This window comes from Bombina bombina, chromosome 8 (assembly GCF_027579735.1).
Source record: "Bombina bombina isolate aBomBom1 chromosome 8, aBomBom1.pri, whole genome shotgun sequence".
Lineage (NCBI taxonomy): Eukaryota > Metazoa > Chordata > Amphibia > Anura > Bombinatoridae > Bombina > Bombina bombina.
This window is the reverse complement of record NC_069506.1, coordinates 140338226-140355430: the sequence shown is the minus strand read 5'-3', so window position 1 is coordinate 140355430 and position 17205 is coordinate 140338226. Positions and strand designations below refer to the sequence as shown.

Sequence of the window (17205 nt, the reverse complement as noted above, 5' to 3'; positions counted from 1 at the left end):
AAAATATTGACCCTGATGTCAATAAGCTGCCCCTGGAAGTAGCCTTAATCATAGAAGGATAAACTATTTAGTCCCAAAATTATTTACCTGAGGGTTAACCTCAAAAGTGCTGTCCTTCAGAACCTAGAAGAAAAAAACACTTACCTGTGGATGCAGCTGCAGGGCAGATAACAGCTACTAAGGTGTGACCGGTACTCCACTGCCTGTTAGGGACCTGTAGTAAAAAAAATAACCAACCCTGGCTTTCTGCAAAGGGGTAGCAAAATGTTAGAAGTAAAGCAAAGACCACCTCACCGCCTTTTAACTGCTAAAAGCCACCACTACTCTTACTAAAGAGATTGATGTGGACACAGCTAGACTCCACCCTTGCTTGCAGGGAAAAGTACCCATAAAAGGATTAAATATCTTCAGACACCATCTTCGCACAACCTCCATTGACAGAGGCAAAGAGAATGACAGGATTATGGGTAAGGGAAGTTACACTTAACAGCTTTGCTGGGGTGCTCTTTGCCTCCTCCTGCTGGCCAGGAGTTGAATATCCCACTAGTAATTGGAATGTCATTGTGGACTCTCTATGTCTTAGGAAATAAATTGGGTTTTGGACCCACCAGAAGAGATGGATTTTCAGACTTGGGGTTTATGTCTGATTCTCTTTTTAAATGGGGTGTTGATCAATGGTGATTGCTACTACTACTACTTATAATGAGACAGGATTTTAAATGCAATCAAAAAAACTATACCTGAAAACTGCTTGTTGCCTCTTCAGGTTTCTTGTCATCTCTAACACGAAGGAAACGAGGAAAGCGCAGCGAGATTCCCTTTTCGGCCTCGACCTATAAAGTTACAAATGACATGCAATGGCAGTGAATAAAACTGCAATTAGCATCCATTTTTCCCCCATAATAGAGAATATTGGAAATTGTATTTTTTTTACCACAGAAGCAAAAAACATAATTTATGCTTACCTGATAAATTCCTTTCTTCTGTTGTGTGATCAGTCCACGGGTCATCATTACTTCTGGGATATAACTCCTCCCCAACAGGAAATGCAAGAGGATTCACCCAGCAGAGCTGCATATAGCTCCTCCCCTCTACGTCAGTCCCAGTCATTCGACCAAGAATCAACGAGAAAGGAGTAACCAAGGGTGAAGTGGTGACTGGAGTATAATCTAAAAGATATTTACCTGCCTTAAAACAGGGCGGGCCGTGGACTGATCACACAACAGAAGAAAGGAATTTATCAGGTAAGCATAAATTATGTTTTCTTCTGTTATGTGTGATCAGTCCACGGGTCATCATTACTTCTGGGATACCAATACCAAAGCAAAAGTACACGGATGACGGGAGGGACAGGCAGGCTCATTATACAGAAGGAACCACTGCCTGAAGAACCTTTCTCCCAAAAATAGCCTCCGAAGAAGCAAAAGTGTCAAATTTGTAAAATTTGGAAAAAGTATGAAGCGAAGACCAAGTTGCAGCCTTGCAAATCTGTTCAACAGAGGCCTCATTCTTAAAGGCCCAAGTGGAAGCCACAGCTCTAGTGGAGTGAGCTGTAATTCTTTCAGGAGGCTGCTGTCCAGCAGTCTCATAGGCTAAACGTATTATGCTACGAAGCCAAAAAGAGAGAGAGGTAGCAGAAGCTTTTTGACCTCTCCTCTGTCCAGAATAAACGACAAACAGGGAAGAAGTTTGGCGAAAATCTTTAGTTGCCTGCAAGTAGAACTTGAGGGCACGAACTACATCCAGATTGTGTAGAAGACGTTCCTTCTTTGAAGAAGGATTTGGACACAAGGATGGAACAACAATCTCTTGATTGATATTCCTGTTAGTGACTACCTTAGGTAAGAACCCAGGTTTAGTACGCAGAACTACCTTGTCTGAGTGAAAAATCAGATAAGGAGAATCACAATGTAAGGCTGATAACTCAGAGACTCTTCGAGCCGAGGAAATAGCCATTAAAAACAGAACTTTCCAAGATAACAATTTTATATCAATGGAATGAAGGGGTTCAAACGGAACACCCTGTAAAACGTTAAGAACTAAGTTTAAACTCCATGGCGGAGCAACAGCTTTAAACACAGGCTTGATCCTAGCTAAAGCCTGACAAAAGGCCTGGACGTCTGGATTTTCTGACAGACGCCTGTGTAACAAGATGGACAGAGCTGAAATCTGTCCTTTTAATGAACTAGCTGATAGACCCTTTTCTAAACCTTCTTGTAGAAAGGACAAAATCCTAGCGATCCTAACCTTACTCCAAGAGTAACCTTTGGATTCGCACCAGTATAGGTATTTACGCCATATTTTATGGTAAATCCTTCTGGTAACAGGCTTCCTAGCCTGTATCAGGGTATCAATAACCGACTCAGAAAAACCACGTTTTGATAAAATCAAGCGTTCAATTTCCAAGCAGTCAGCTTCAGAGAAGTTAGATTTTGATGTTTGAATGGACCCTGTATCAGAAGGTCCTGTCTTAGAGGTAGAGACCAAGGCGGACAGGATGACATGTCCACTAGATCTGCATACCAAGTCCTGCGTGGCCATGCAGGCGCTATTAGAATCACTGATGCTCTCTCCTGTTTGATTTTGGCAATCAATCGAGGAAGCAGCGGGAAGGGTGGGAACACATAAGCCATCCCGAAGTTCCAAGGTGCTGTCAAAGCATCTATCAGAACCGCTCCCGGATCCCTGGATCTGGACCCGTAGAGAGGAATTTTGGCGTTCTGGCGAGACGCCATGAGATCTATCTCTGGTTTGCCCCAACGTCGAAGTATTTGGGCAAAGACCTCCGGATGAAGTTCCCACTCCCCCGGATGAAAAGTCTGGCGACTCAAGAAATCCGCCTCCCAGTTCTCCACTCCCGGGATGTGGATTGCTGATAGGTGGCAAGAGTGAGACTCTGCCCAGCGAATTATCTTTGATACTTCCATCATTGCTAGGGAGCTTCTTGTCCCTCCCTGATGGTTGATGTAAGCTACAGTCGTGATGTTGTCCGACTGAAACCTGATGAACCCCCGAGTTGTTAATTGGGGCCAAGCCAGAAGGGCATTGAGAACTGCTCTCAATTCCAGGATGTTTATTAGAAGGAGACTCTCCTCCTGATTCCATAGTCCCTGAGCCTTCAGAGAATTCCAGACAGCGCCCCAACCTAGTAGGCTGGCGTCTGTTGTTACAATTGTCCAGTCTGGCCTGCTGAATGGCATCCCCCTGGACAGGTGTGGCCGATAAAGCCACCATAGAAGAGAATTTCTGGTCTCTTGATTCAGATTCAGAGTAGGGGACAAATCTGAGTAATCCCCATTCCACTGACTTAGCATGCACAATTGCAGCGGTCTGAGGTGTAGGCGTGCAAAAGGTACTATGTCCATTGCCGCTACCATTAAGCCGATCACCTCCATGCATTGAGCTACTGACGGGTGTTGAATGGAATGAAGGACACGGCATGCATTTTGAAGTTTTGTTAACCTGTCTTCTGTCAGGTAAATCTTCATTTCTACAGAATCTATAAGAGTCCCCAAGAATGGAACTCTTGTGAGAGGAAAAAGAGAACTCTTCTTTTCGTTCACTTTCCATCCATGCGACCTTAGAAATGCCAGAACTAACTCTGTATGAGACTTGGCAGTTTGAAAGCTTGAAGCTTGTATTAGAATGTCGTCTAGGTACGGAGCTACCGAAATCCCTCGCGGTCTTAGTACCGCCAGAAGGGCACCCAGAACCTTTGTGAAGATTCTTGGAGCCGTAGCCAATCCGAATGGAAGAGCTACAAACTGGTAGTGCCTGTCTAAGAAGGCAAACCTTAGATACCTGTGATGATCCTTGTGAATCGGTATGTGAAGGTAAGCATCTTTTAAATCCACTGTGGTCATGTACTGACCCTTTTGGATCATGGGTAAGATTGTCCGAATAGTTTCCATTTTGAACGATGGAACTCTTAGGAATTTGTTTAGAATCTTTAAATCTAAGATTGGCCTGAAAGTTCCCTCTTTTTTGGGAACCACAAACAGGTTTGAGTAGAACCCTTGTCCTTGTTCCGACCGCGGAACCGGATGGATCACTCCCATTAATAACAGATCTTGTACACAGCGTAGAAACGCTTCCTTCTTTATCTGGTTTGTTGACAACCTTGACAGATGAAACCTCCCTCTTGGGGGAGATAATTTGAAGTCTAGAAGGTATCCCTGAGATATGATCTCTAGCGCCCAGGGATCCTGAACATCTCTTGCCCAGGCCTGGGCGAAGAGAGAAAGTCTGCCCCCCACTAGATCCGGTCCCGGATCGGGGGCTCTCGGTTCATGCTGTCTTTGGGGCAGCAGCAGGTTTCCTGGCCTGCTTGCTCTTGTTCCAGGACTGGTTAGGCTTCCAGCCTTGCCTGTAACGAGCAACAGCTCCCTCCTGTTTTGGTGCAGTGGAGGTTGATGCTGCTCCTGTTTTGAAATTCCGAAAGGAACGAAAATTAGACTGTCTAGCCTTAGCTTTGTCTTGAGGTAGGGCGTGGCCCTTACCTCCTGTAATGTCAGCGATAATTTCTTTCAAACCGGGCCCAAATAAAGACTGCCCCTTGAAAGGTATATTAAGTAATTTGGACTTAGAAGTAACATCAGCTGACCAGGATTTTAGCCACAGCGCCCTACGTGCCTGTATAGCGAATCCTGAGTTCTTAGCCGTAAGTTTGGTTAAATGTACTACGGCCTCCGAAATGAATGAATTAGCTAGTTTAAGGACTCTAAGCCTGTCCGTAATGTCGTCTAGCGTATATGAACTAAGGTTCTCTTCCAGAGACTCAATCCAAAATGCTGCCGCAGCCGTAATCGGCGCGATACATGCAAGGGGTTGCAATATAAAACCTTGTTGAACAAACATTTTCTTAAGGTAACCCTCTAATTTTTTATCCATTGGATCTGAAAAGGCACAGCTATCCTCCACCGGGATAGTGGTACGCTTAGCTAAAGTAGAAACTGCTCCCTCCACCTTAGGGACCGTTTGCCATAAGTCCCGAGTGGTGGCGTCTATTGGAAACATCTTTCTAAATATTGGAGGGGGTGAGAACGGCACACCGGGTCTATCCCACTCCTTAGTAACAATTTCAGTTAGTCTCTTAGGTATAGGAAAAACGTCAGTACTCGCCGGTACCGCAAAGTATTTATCCAACCTACACAGTTTCTCTGGTATTGCAACGGTGTTACAATCATTGAGAGCTGCTAAGACCTCCCCTAGTAATACACGGAGGTTCTCCAATTTAAATTTAAAATTTGAAATATCTGAATCCAATCTGTTTGGATCAGAACCGTCACCCACAGAATGAAGCTCTCCGTCCTCATGCTCTGCAAGCTGTGACGCAGTATCAGACATGGCCCTAGTATTGTCAGCGCACTCTGTTCTCACCCCAGAGTGATCACGCTTGCCTCTTAGTTCTGGTAATTTAGACAAAACTTCAGTCATAACAGTAGCCATATCTTGTAATGTTATCTGTAATGGCCGCCCAGATGTACTAGGCGCCATAATATCACGCACCTCCCGGGCGGGAGATGCAGGTACTGCCGCGTGAGGCGAGTTAGTCGGCATAACTCTCCCCTCGCTGTTTGGTGAAATTTGTTCACATTGTACAGATTGACTTTTATTTAAAGTAGCATCAATACAGTTAGTACATAAATTTCTATTGGGCTCCACCTTGGCATTGGAACAAATGACACAGATATCTTCCTCTGAGTCAGACATGTTTAACACACTAGCAATAAACTTGCAACTTGGTTATAATCTTTTTTAGCAAAAACGTACTGTGCCTCAAAGAGGTACTAAACGATTAAATGACACTTGAAATAATGAACTGAAAAACAGTTATAGCATCAAACTTTAAAACAACACAACTTTTAGCAAAGGTTTGTTCCCATTAGTAAAATAACAATAATTAAATTTGACATACAAATTACAGAGCAACGTTTTTATTCACAGTCAATATAAAATTCTCACAGCTCTGCTGAGAGAATCTACCTCCCTCCAAAGAAGTTTGAAGACCCCTGAGATCTGTCAGAGATGAACCGGATCATGCAGGAAATATAAAAGTAACTGACTTGAATTTTTTGATGCGTAGCAAAGAGCGCCAAAAACGGCCCTCCCCCTCACACACAGCAGTGAAGAGAAACGAAACTGTCACAATTAAAACCAAACAACTGCCAAGTGGAAAATAATGCCCAAATATTTATTCACTCAGTACCTCAGAAATGTAAACGATTCTACATTCCAGCAAAAACGTTTAACATGATAAATACTTATTAAAAGGATTAGTGACTTTTAACAGAGTAGTTCCGGTGAAATACCATCCCCAGAATACTGAAGTGTATACATACATGTCATTATAACGGTATGGCAGGATTTTCTCATCAATTCCATTCAGAAAATAAAAACTGCAACATACCTCAATGCAGATTCATCTGCCCGCTGTCCCCTGATCTGAAGCTTTTACCTCCCTCAGATGGCCGAGAACAGCAATATGATCTTAACTACTCCGGTTAAAATCATAGTAAAAAACTCTGGTAGATTCTTCCTCAAACTCTGCCAGAGAAGTAATAACACGCTCCGGTGCTATTGTAAAATAACAAACTTTTGATTGAAGTCATAAAAACTAAGTATAATCACCATAGTCCTCTCACACATCCTATCTAGTCATTGGGTGCAAGAGAATGACTGGGACTGACGTAGAGGGGAGGAGCTATATGCAGCTCTGCTGGGTGAATCCTCTTGCATTTCCTGTTGGGGAGGAGTTATATCCCAGAAGTAATGATGACCCGTGGACTGATCACACATAACAGAAGAAATAAAATAAATTCAAAACATTTTATATATGATTTTATTCTACAGTACACGTTCCATTGTGTTGTACCTAAAGTGTAAAAATATATAATAAAGGTTGTAAAGTTGAATAAAAACATACCAGTCCAAGAGCAGCCTTGTGTACAGGGGAAATAGAAAGGTCTGCACACTTCACCTCCCAAACTTGCATAGGATCAAACCAGTGATCAGGCTGAGTGGAACTGTCCCAGCGATAATAGCTACGTGGACTATCAATAACATTGTCCTAAGGAAGAACACAGCAAATGTCAGTACGATCTTAATTTTTTTTTAATTGGTTTAATTAAATCACATTTTTATTTTCAGGAAAATTGCAGACATTCATGAATATATAAAACAAAAGAAATCATCTAAAATTGACAGACACAAGAAAAATTTTCCATTTTGAAACCACAAGGCAATTTATGCATTACGCCACAGATAAAGCATTTATGTAAACAAAAAAGTAAAATTTGTTCATCAGATGTCACCAGTTATTAAAGTATCAATAAATCCAAATGCATAATATTCCTAGTGTAAAATAGGATTAACATTAACATTCCTCAAACTGTTTTAGGACTAGAATGCCAAATGAATTGTATTGATTAAAACTTCACTATTGGTTATACCAGGGCTCAAAATTTCCACTAGCCATTTGCAGGTGGAAATTTAACGGTGGCGAGTGAAAGTTAGTGAATGTTGAGTCTTAAGTCTGGTGGCATGTTTTAAGTAGCAAAGTTGGCACATTGTATTTTCAGAATGTACACTCCTATTGCAGCACTGAAACACATTTTTGGCTATGTGCTAAAACTATTGTCTAAAGGGATATTAAAAATCCATGAAAATGCAAGGAAATATTACTCCTCTAGGACTGTCTGTAGTGACCCTATTAGTGCTTAGACTGCTGCTTCTGAGAGGGAAAAAGGGGCAGGTAGAGAGAGATTGGAGAGTTAAAGGGATAGTTTAGCCAAAATTAAACTTTCATGATTCAGATAGAGCAAATGACATGCTCTATTGAATCATGACAGTTTCATTTTGACTGGACTATCCCTTTAAGAGAGAATGAAGAAAAAACCCTGAAGAAATATGAGAGAGGGGAAAGAACAAGCGTAAAGAGAAGAAATGGCCTGAGAGAGAAGGGAGAGATTGAAGAGAAGAGGGAGTCGAGAAAGATAGTTAAGAGTGAGAAGGGAGAGATGATAGTTTTTAAAAATAATTTAAAAAAAATCTCCAGGTCTGATATGACCTTCAATGACTTGTCAGCACTCTCTGCATTCTCTCAGTTCAACAACTTCCTTTTTCTATCCAGCTGTTGTCTTTTCCAAATTTTTTACGTTTTTATGAACTTACTTTTGTTAATTTATTACTGAATGTAGCATTATTTAATTTGTTATGGTATAAAATAAAAAACAATATTACAAAATGTTTCACAATAGCTAAACCTATACAAAGAGGGCGTCAAGTATTTGGTGTAGTTTGGGTAGGATTGGAAGTGGTGAGTAACATTTTGTCCTGGCTACTAGCTTGGGACTTGAAATTTTGTGCCCTGGGTTATACATTAAAAATATAACAATTTTCAAATTACAATCCCAGCCATTTTTTTGCACATAGTCAACCTAAGAATGCAAATATGTCCCAGTACTTGAAATGTTATATATCATCAGACCTTTCTACAAAGATTGAGGCTTTCAAATATTAAGCATAATAGTGAAAATATAAGAAAAGCAGTAATATGGCAATTTTTCCTAGGTTGCATTCCCAAAATTCAGTTGTCAAGTAATTCCAACAAACTTAAAGAGATTGTAAAGTTTAAGGAATAAGTGCCCGGTATCTAAAAATAATATTAAAAACAGGGGCACATTCATTCAAGAAAATTTACAAAGATGCTTATTTTTTAAAATACTTACCTTTGCGTTATGATAAAGAGAGCCGTTCCTCCGCCCGCAGCTCCTTTCATTAGCATATTGATGATGATCCGTCTTCCTCCAATTGTTGAGTGCCCCACGAGACGAATGCCAAAGGGGGCACTCAATTATTGTAGGAAGCCGGATTCGTCAACGATCAGCTAAAGACAGCAGAAGCTGCGGGCGGAGAATCGCCGTTATTATTTACCATAACGCAAAGGTAAGTATTTTAAAAAATAAGCATCTTTGTAAAGTTTAATAAATGAAAGTGCCCCTTTTTTAAGATTATTTTTAGTTACTGGGCACTTATTCATTAAACTTTACAATCACTTTAAGACTATCATTGTTGAATAAATAATTGCTAATCAAAAAACAAAGTATACATGTTAAAAGCAACATTATTACAAGTGATTAATCATTACAAACTGATCAGTTAGCAACACTTGATTTGGATTTGTAAAGTATCTCTTGTTTGCTGACAGAGAAACTAATACAGCAAATCACGTAGCAAACAGTGAATAGTTAAATATAAAAAATATTAAGTAAATATATTGGATGGGAAAAAAACAACTAAAACTAAATGTTCTACGTCGATAAGGACACTGCACATTTATAATGGTAAAAGAAAAATGCTATACCTTCAGAAAGTTAAAATGTTTCTCCAAGTCCTCGTCTGTAAACCCTGTTCCAATCTGAAAAGATATGTGACAAAATAAGTCCACAACATGATTAAATGTGGAAAAGAACTGATAAATGTACTGCTGGGCTTACTTCCACAAATATTAGTTACTATTTTATATCCATATTTCCCTAACCCAATAATACTAAACCCCAATTGTTAAGGAATGTCCAATCTCATACAAGGGGGTCTACATTTCAAAATATATATTTTGGCAAAATATATACTACAAACTTACAGGGCCACTAAACCCAAAATCTTTCTTTCATGATTCAGCTTAAGAATACAAATTTAAACAACATTACAATTTACTTCTATTATTTATTTTGCTTCATTTTTTAGATATCCTTAGTTGAAGAAAAAGCAATGCACATGATGAGCCAATCACACGAGGCTTCTATGTGCAGCAACCAATCAACAGCTACTGGGCATATCTAGATATGCTTTTCAGCAAAGAATATCAAGAGAATAAAACAAATTAGATAATATAAGTAAATTAGAAAGATGTTTAAAATTGCATTCTCTTTCTAAATCATGAAAGAAAAAAATGTGGGTTTAATGGCCCTTTAAGCCATAAGATAAGCTTATTTACAAACATCAACTTGATTGGGAAGTAGATTTGCTATACAATAAAAATGATTGTACTGATTTACATGTTGTAATCATATTGTACATATTGTTTTAGTCCATGGGTTGACAAATTATTTTCTAAACTTAGAAACCAGCAAGAACAATGCGCTAGAAAAGGGTGTTATATGTATATACAGATATGCAAGATATTGCCAGGAGTAAATTCTATAAGCAATAGACCCATGACTCCCAGTATTTGACAAACATCTGCTTTAATCCTGTAATATACAGCTAGCAACTAGGTTTTGCTCTAGGAATTTGAGAAATTTTTTTCACATTGGACATCCACAGTTAAATTAAAATATTTCCCATTTTAAAGTATTATACCTACAGCCCTTCACCTTTTTAATTGTATTACCCTACCTTAGAAAAACCTAATGCTTTTGTATGGTATGAGCGGCTATTATAACAGTTTTAGAAATATTTTAAGGCAAGGTACAGGTAACCAGTAGAGAAGAGGACAACACTTTGTCATCCTCTGCAGTAAGCCCTGAGTTTGGAGGACAACTATGGGTCATGGTGGTTAACTCTTTCGATCAGAATCATTGGGATCCACCAAGGGCAGTAGACAAGAGTTTTGCTCTCAGCCAGCAATGAGGAACAATTCTGCAGTGTCACGTCTTGTATCATATGCAGATAAAGTAAATCTTTGGCTAGAGGGCACTGCTGTGTACCGTAAAGGAGCCCATATACCCACCCTTTTGTTGCAGAGATATGACCTCTTCTCGCGTTGTCTCATTAGGGTGCAGCTGATATATCACCATTTTATTATAAACCAGGTAATTTCTAGTGATGGGGGAGGAGGCTATTATTGAGCCCATATCTTCCTCTCTGGATTAACACTTTCGCTGCTATGCCATTTTCACTCCCCAGTGCCAAGCCCTACTTACATTTAACCACTACTGTAAGTCAAATTAGTGAGAGACCCACACAAATATATATATATTTTTTCAGCAGGCCCAGCAGATTCAGATTATACCATTATTATATTTAATATTTCATGGAATGTGAGATAGCCGAGGCAAAAACTGGGAAAAAAAATGTATATTTTTAAGATTTTAGTAAATATTGAAAATGGCCAGGTGACCAATGCGGTTACCTTGACCACCTTACTAAATTGTCATCAAGGGTAGCCAGATGTGAAATAGGGGTCCATGCAGGCTTTTGAGGGTTATAATATAGATTAGAGAAGCCCCTTTATGCAGTATAGAAATAAAAGCACTTTTTTTTTCTTGCAAGGTATTCACTGTTCCCACAGTAATCATCTGGCTATACAGAAAAAAATATATATATTTTATTGACAGGGACAAGTCTAGAAAATACATTTTATTAGGGGTCTCTAGCTATATCATTTTTTTTATTCAGATTATAATGTCCCATTCCCAAGCAAATCTCCATGTACTGTGTTTATAAAACATCTGCTTTGTACTGGTTTTCTACCATTTGAACTTAAATATATCAAAAGCTACTTTCATAAAACGCCACAAATAATGGTATATAAAAATAATATCTCTTTCAAACATATTCAAATAGTCAAAAGGTTATTGTTCACATTTCAGTTTTGATATCCTTAAATCATGTCACCAAGGATATGTGCACGTGTATCTCCTTTGAATAAATCAATGACGTCTTTTGCACTCCTCCTGTGAAGTTGAGAATCTGCTGCAGCTAACCTTATCAAATGTGCTGGTTACACACATCTGAAATACACACAAGCCAAAGAAAAGAGCGCAATGCTACTCAAAGTGCAATTAAAAAAAAGGAAATTTATGCTTACCTGATAAATTAATTTCTTTTACGATATGACGAGTCCACGGATTTCATCCTTACTTGTGGGATATTAACCCCCTGCTAACAGGAAGTGGCAAAGAGCACCACAGCAGAGCTGTATATATATAGCCCCTCCCCTCCCCTCAGAGTCATTCGGCCGAAGGTATAGGAAGAGAAAAGGAAAGGCTAAAAGGTGCAGAGGTGACTAAAGTTTACCAAAAATAAATAACTCTGTCTTAAAAAGAACATAGTGGGCCGTGGACTCGTCATATCGTAAAAGAAATTAATTTATCAAGTAAGCATAAATTTACTTTTCTTTTACAAAGATATGACGAGTCCACGGATTTCATCCTTACTTGTGGGATACCAATACCAAAACAAAAGGACACGGATGAAACAGGAGGGACAAGACAGAGACCTAAACGGAAGGCACCACTGCTTGAAGAACCTTTCTCCCAAAAATAGCCTCAGAAGAAGCAAAAGTATCAAATTTGCAAAATTAGGAAAAAGTATGAAGGGACGACAAAGTCGCACCCTTACAAATCTGTTCAACTGAAGCATCGTTTTTAAAAGCCCATGTGGAAGCCACAGCCCTACTAGAATGAGCCGTAATTCTTTCAGGAGGCTGCTGTCCAGCAGTCTCCTATATGCCAGGCGGATGATACTTTTCAGCCAAAAAGAAAGAGGTAGCCGTAGCTTTCTGACCCCTACGCTTTCCGGAACAATGAATAATGAAGATGATTGACGGAAATCCTTGGTTGCCTGTAAGTAAAACTTCAAGGCACGGACCACGTCCAGATGATGTAACAGACGCTCCTTCTTGGAAGAAGGATTAGGACACAATGAAGGAACAACAATTTCTTGATTAATGTTTTTATTTGAAACAACCTTAGGAAGAAATCCAGGTTTAGTACGTAAAACCACCTTATCAGAATGAAAAATAAGATAAGGTGAATCACATTGTAATGCTGAAAGCTCAGAAACTCTTCGAGCAGAAGAAATAGCAACTAAAAACAGAACTTTCCAAGATAACAATTTAATATCTATGGATGCATGGGTTCAAACGGAACCCCCTGAAGAACTCTAAGAACTAAATTCAAACTCCAGGGAGGAGTAATAGGTCTAAATACAGGCTTAATTCTAGTTAAAGCCTGACAAAAAGACTGAACATCCGGCACATTTGCCAAACGTTTGTGAAGCAAAATTGACAAAGCAGAAATTTGTCGCTTTAAAGAACTTGCTGATAACCCTTTCTCCAGTCCTTCTTGGAGAAAAGACAGAATCCTAGGAATCTTAGTTTTACTCCATGAGTAACCCTTGGATTCACACCAATAAAGGTATTTATTTACGCCATATCTTATGATAGATTTTTCTAGTGACAGGCTTTCGAGCCTGTATCAAAGTATCAATGACCGAATCAGAGAATCCTCGCTTCGATAAAATCAAGCGTTCAATCTCCACGCAATCAGCTGCAGAGAAATTAGATTTGGATGTTGGAAAGGACCTTGAATGAGAAGGTCCTGTCTTAAAGGAAGTTTCCACGGTGGCAGAGGGGATATGTCCACTAGATCCGCATACCAAGTCCTGCGTGGCACGCAGGTGCTATCAGGATTACTGAAGCTCTCTCCTGTTTGATTCGAGCAATCACGCGTGGAAGGAGAGGAAATGGTGGAAACACATAAGCTAGGCTGAACTTCCAAGGCACTGCCAGGGCATCTATCAGTTCGGCCTGTGGATCCCTTGACCTGGATCCGTATCTCGGGAGCTTGGCATTCTGTCGAGACGCCATTAGATCCAACTCTGGTCTGCCCCATCTGAGAATCAGTGAGGCAAATACCTCCGGATGGAGTTCCCACTCCCCCGGATGAAAAGTCTGACGACTTAGAAAATCCGCTTCCCAAATTTCTACTCCTGGGATGTAGATTTCCGACAGATAACAAGAGTGGGTCTCCGCCCATCGGATTATCTTGGATACTTCTATCATCGCTAAGGAACTCTTTGTTCCCCCCTGATGATTGATATATGCCACAGTCGTGATGTTGTTCGACTGGAACCTGATGAATTTTGCCGAAGTCAACCGAGGCCACGCCAGAAGCGCATTGAATATTGCTCTCAGTTCCAGAATATTGATTGGAAGTAGAGACTCCACCTATATCCAAACACCCTGAGCCTTCAGGGAGTTCCAGACTGCACCCCAGCCCAGAAGACTGGCATCCGTTGTCACTACCACCCACGAGGGTCTGCGGAAACAAGTCCCCTGGGACAGATGATCCGGCGACAACCACCAAAGAAGAGAGTCTCTGGTCTCTCGATCCAGATTTATCTGAGGAGATAAATTTGCATAATCCCCATACCACTGTCCGAGCATGCACAGCTGCAGTGGTCTGAGATGAAAGCGGCAAACGGATATTTATATCCATTGCTGCTACCATTAATCCAATGACTTCCATGCACTGAGCCACTGATGGCCGATGAATGGACTGAAGTGCTCGGCAAGTATTCATAATCTTTGTCTTTCTGACCTCTGTCAGAAAAATTTCATGTCTACCGAGTCTATAAGAGTCCCCAAGAATGGAACCTTTGTCCGTGGAACTAACAAACTCTTTTCTATGTTCACTTTCCAACCGTGAGATCTCAGGAAAGACAATACTATGTCCGTGTGAGATTTTGTCAATTGATAATTCGACGCCTGAATCAGAATGTCGTCCAGATAAGGCGCTACTGCTATGCCCCGCGGTCTGAGAACTGCTAAAAGAGACCCTAGAATTTTTGTGAAAATTCTGGGTGCCGTGGCAAGACCGAAAGGAAGAGCCACAAACTGATAGTGTTTGTCCAGGAAGGCAAACCTTAGGAACTGATGATGATCCTTGTGGATAGGAATATGAAGGTATGCATCCTTCAAGTCCACGGTAGTCATATATTGACCCTCCTGAATCATTGGTAAGATTGTTCGTATAGTCTCCATTTTGAACGATGGGACTCTGAGAAATTTGTTTAGACACTTGAGATCTAAAATGGGTCTGAAAGTTCCTTCTTTTTTGGGAACTACAAAAAGATTTGAGTAAAACCCCTGTCTCTGTTCCAGCTTTGGAACAGGACAAATTACTCCCATAGTATAGAGGTATTTTACACAGCATAAGAACGCCTCTCTCTTTATCTGGTCTACAGATAATCGTGAAAGATGAAATCTCCCCCTTGGGAGAAAATCCTTGAATTCTAGTTGATACCCGTGGGTCACTATTTCCAGTGCCCAGGAGTCCTGAACATCTCTTGCCCAAGCCTGAGCAAAGAGAATAAGTCTGCCCCCTACCAGATCCGGTCCCGGATCGAGGGCCACGCCTTCATGCTGTCTTGGAAGCAGCAGCAGGCTTCTTGGATTGTTTACCTTTATTCCAAGTTTGGTTGGGTCTCCAGACTGACTTAGATTGAGCAAAATTCCCTTCCTGCTTTGTGGAGGAAGAAGAAGCAGAGGGTCCTCCTTTATATTTTTGAAAGGAACGAAAATTATTCTGTTTACCCCTCATTTTAACAGACTTATCCTGAAGTAGGGTATGACCTTTACCTCCAGTAATGTCAGAAATGATCTCCTTCAATTCAGGCCCGAATAGGGTCTTACCTTTAAAAGGAATAGCCAAAAGCATAGATTTTGATGACACATCAGCAGACCAAGATTTAAACCATAACGCTCTACGCGCCAGAATGGCAAAACCTGCATTTTTTGCTGATAATTTAGCAATTTGAAAAGCAGCATCAGTAATAAAAGAATTAGCTAGCTTAAGAGCCTTTATTCTATCCAGAATATCATCTAATGGAGTCTCAACCTTCAGAGACTCTTCTAGAGCTTTGAACCAAAAAGCTGCTGCAGTAGTTACTGGAACAATGCAAGCCGTAGGTTGAAAAAGAAAACCTTGATGAATAAATAATTTCTTTAAAAGACCCTCTAATTTTTTATCCATAGGGTCTTTGAAAGCACAACTATCCTCAATAGGTATAGTTGTACGCTTAGCCAAAGTAGATATAGCTCCCTCCACCTTAGGGACCGTTTGCCACAAGTCCCGAATGGTGTCTAATATGGGAAACATTTTCTTAAAAGTAGGAGGAGAGAACGGTATGCCTGGTCTATCCCATTCCTTTTAAACAATTTCCGAAATTCTCTTAGGATCCGGAAAACATCAGTGTAAGTAGGCACCGCTAAATATTTGTCCATCTTACACAATTTCTCTGGTGGTATTATAATAGGGTCACAATTATCCAGATTCGTTAAAACCTCCCTAAGTAACAGACGAAGGTGTTCAAACTTAAATGACATAACGTCCAAATCTGTTTGAGGTAATATATTTCTTGGGTCTGAAAGTTCACTCTCAGACAGCAATTCCCTAACCCCCAACTCGGAACACTGTGAGGGAACATCGGAAATAGCTAATAAAGCATCAGAGGATTCAGTATTTACATTAATATCTGACCTACTGCGTTTACCCTGCAACACTGGTAATTTGGATAATACCCCTGTGAGAGTAGTTGACATAACTGCAGCCATTTCCTGCAGAGTAAAAGCATTAGACGCGCTAGAAGTACTTGGCATTGCTTGTGTGGGTGTTAAAGGTTGTGACACTTGGGGAGAGTTGGATGGCACATCCTGATTCTCTTCAGACTGAGAATCATCCTTAGGCATACTTTTTTTACTTAAAATATGATTCTTACATTGTAAGGCCCTTTCAGTACAAGAGGTACACAACGTAAGTGGGGGTTCCACAGTGGCTTCTAAACACATAGAACAACTAGTATCCTCAATGTCAGACATGTTGAACAGACTAATAATAATCTTAAAAGTTGTTAAACAATTAAAACAATTTCAACAAAAAAATGTACTGCGCCTTTAAAAAATAAAAAAGCACACAATTTTTACAAAACTGCTATAAAAGTTAAATAACGAAATCTGATTAGAAACACATCTTTAATGTGCCCAAAAATTATTGCACCTAAGAGCAATAGGCAAAAAAGAATGTTATCCGGACATTTATAGTGAAAAAATACAATTTAATCAAAAAAATGACCCCTGCACCTCGCCACAGCTCTGCTGTGGCGCCTACCTGCCCCAAAAGTACTTGAAAACGACTATTATGATCTGGTCATCAGAGCATAAGTTTAGGTCTAACCGGAGCTCATGCCTGTTGCGTACTGAGCCTAAATGTACTGCGCGTCGGAGCGTGCGAAAATAGGCCCCGCCCATCAAGGGCAAACAGAAACAATCAGCTGATAACAAGGCTACCATTAATGCCAACACTACACCTCCTCAATCACTTTTTTTTAGGGGGGGGGGGGGGGCAACCAGCATCAATATCCACCAGTTTGGCAAGGCCAAATAGGTTCCTCCCCAAAGGCAAAAAAGACCTTTCGTAA

The 17205-nt window shown here is 40.3% G+C and overlaps 1 protein-coding gene across 1 annotated transcript in view; it reads right to left on the bottom strand.

The window, feature by feature from the left end:
• Window positions 1–17205, bottom strand: part of LOC128638893 (DNA ligase 1) — a gene marked incomplete in the record, with an annotated part of 517030 nt that overhangs the window by 41993 nt on the left and 457832 nt on the right. The window contains 3 exon segments of the mRNA XM_053691021.1: window positions 741–833; window positions 6926–7069; window positions 9365–9418. Of these exon segments, the coding sequence (XP_053546996.1) occupies window positions 741–833; window positions 6926–7069; window positions 9365–9418 (291 nt within the window).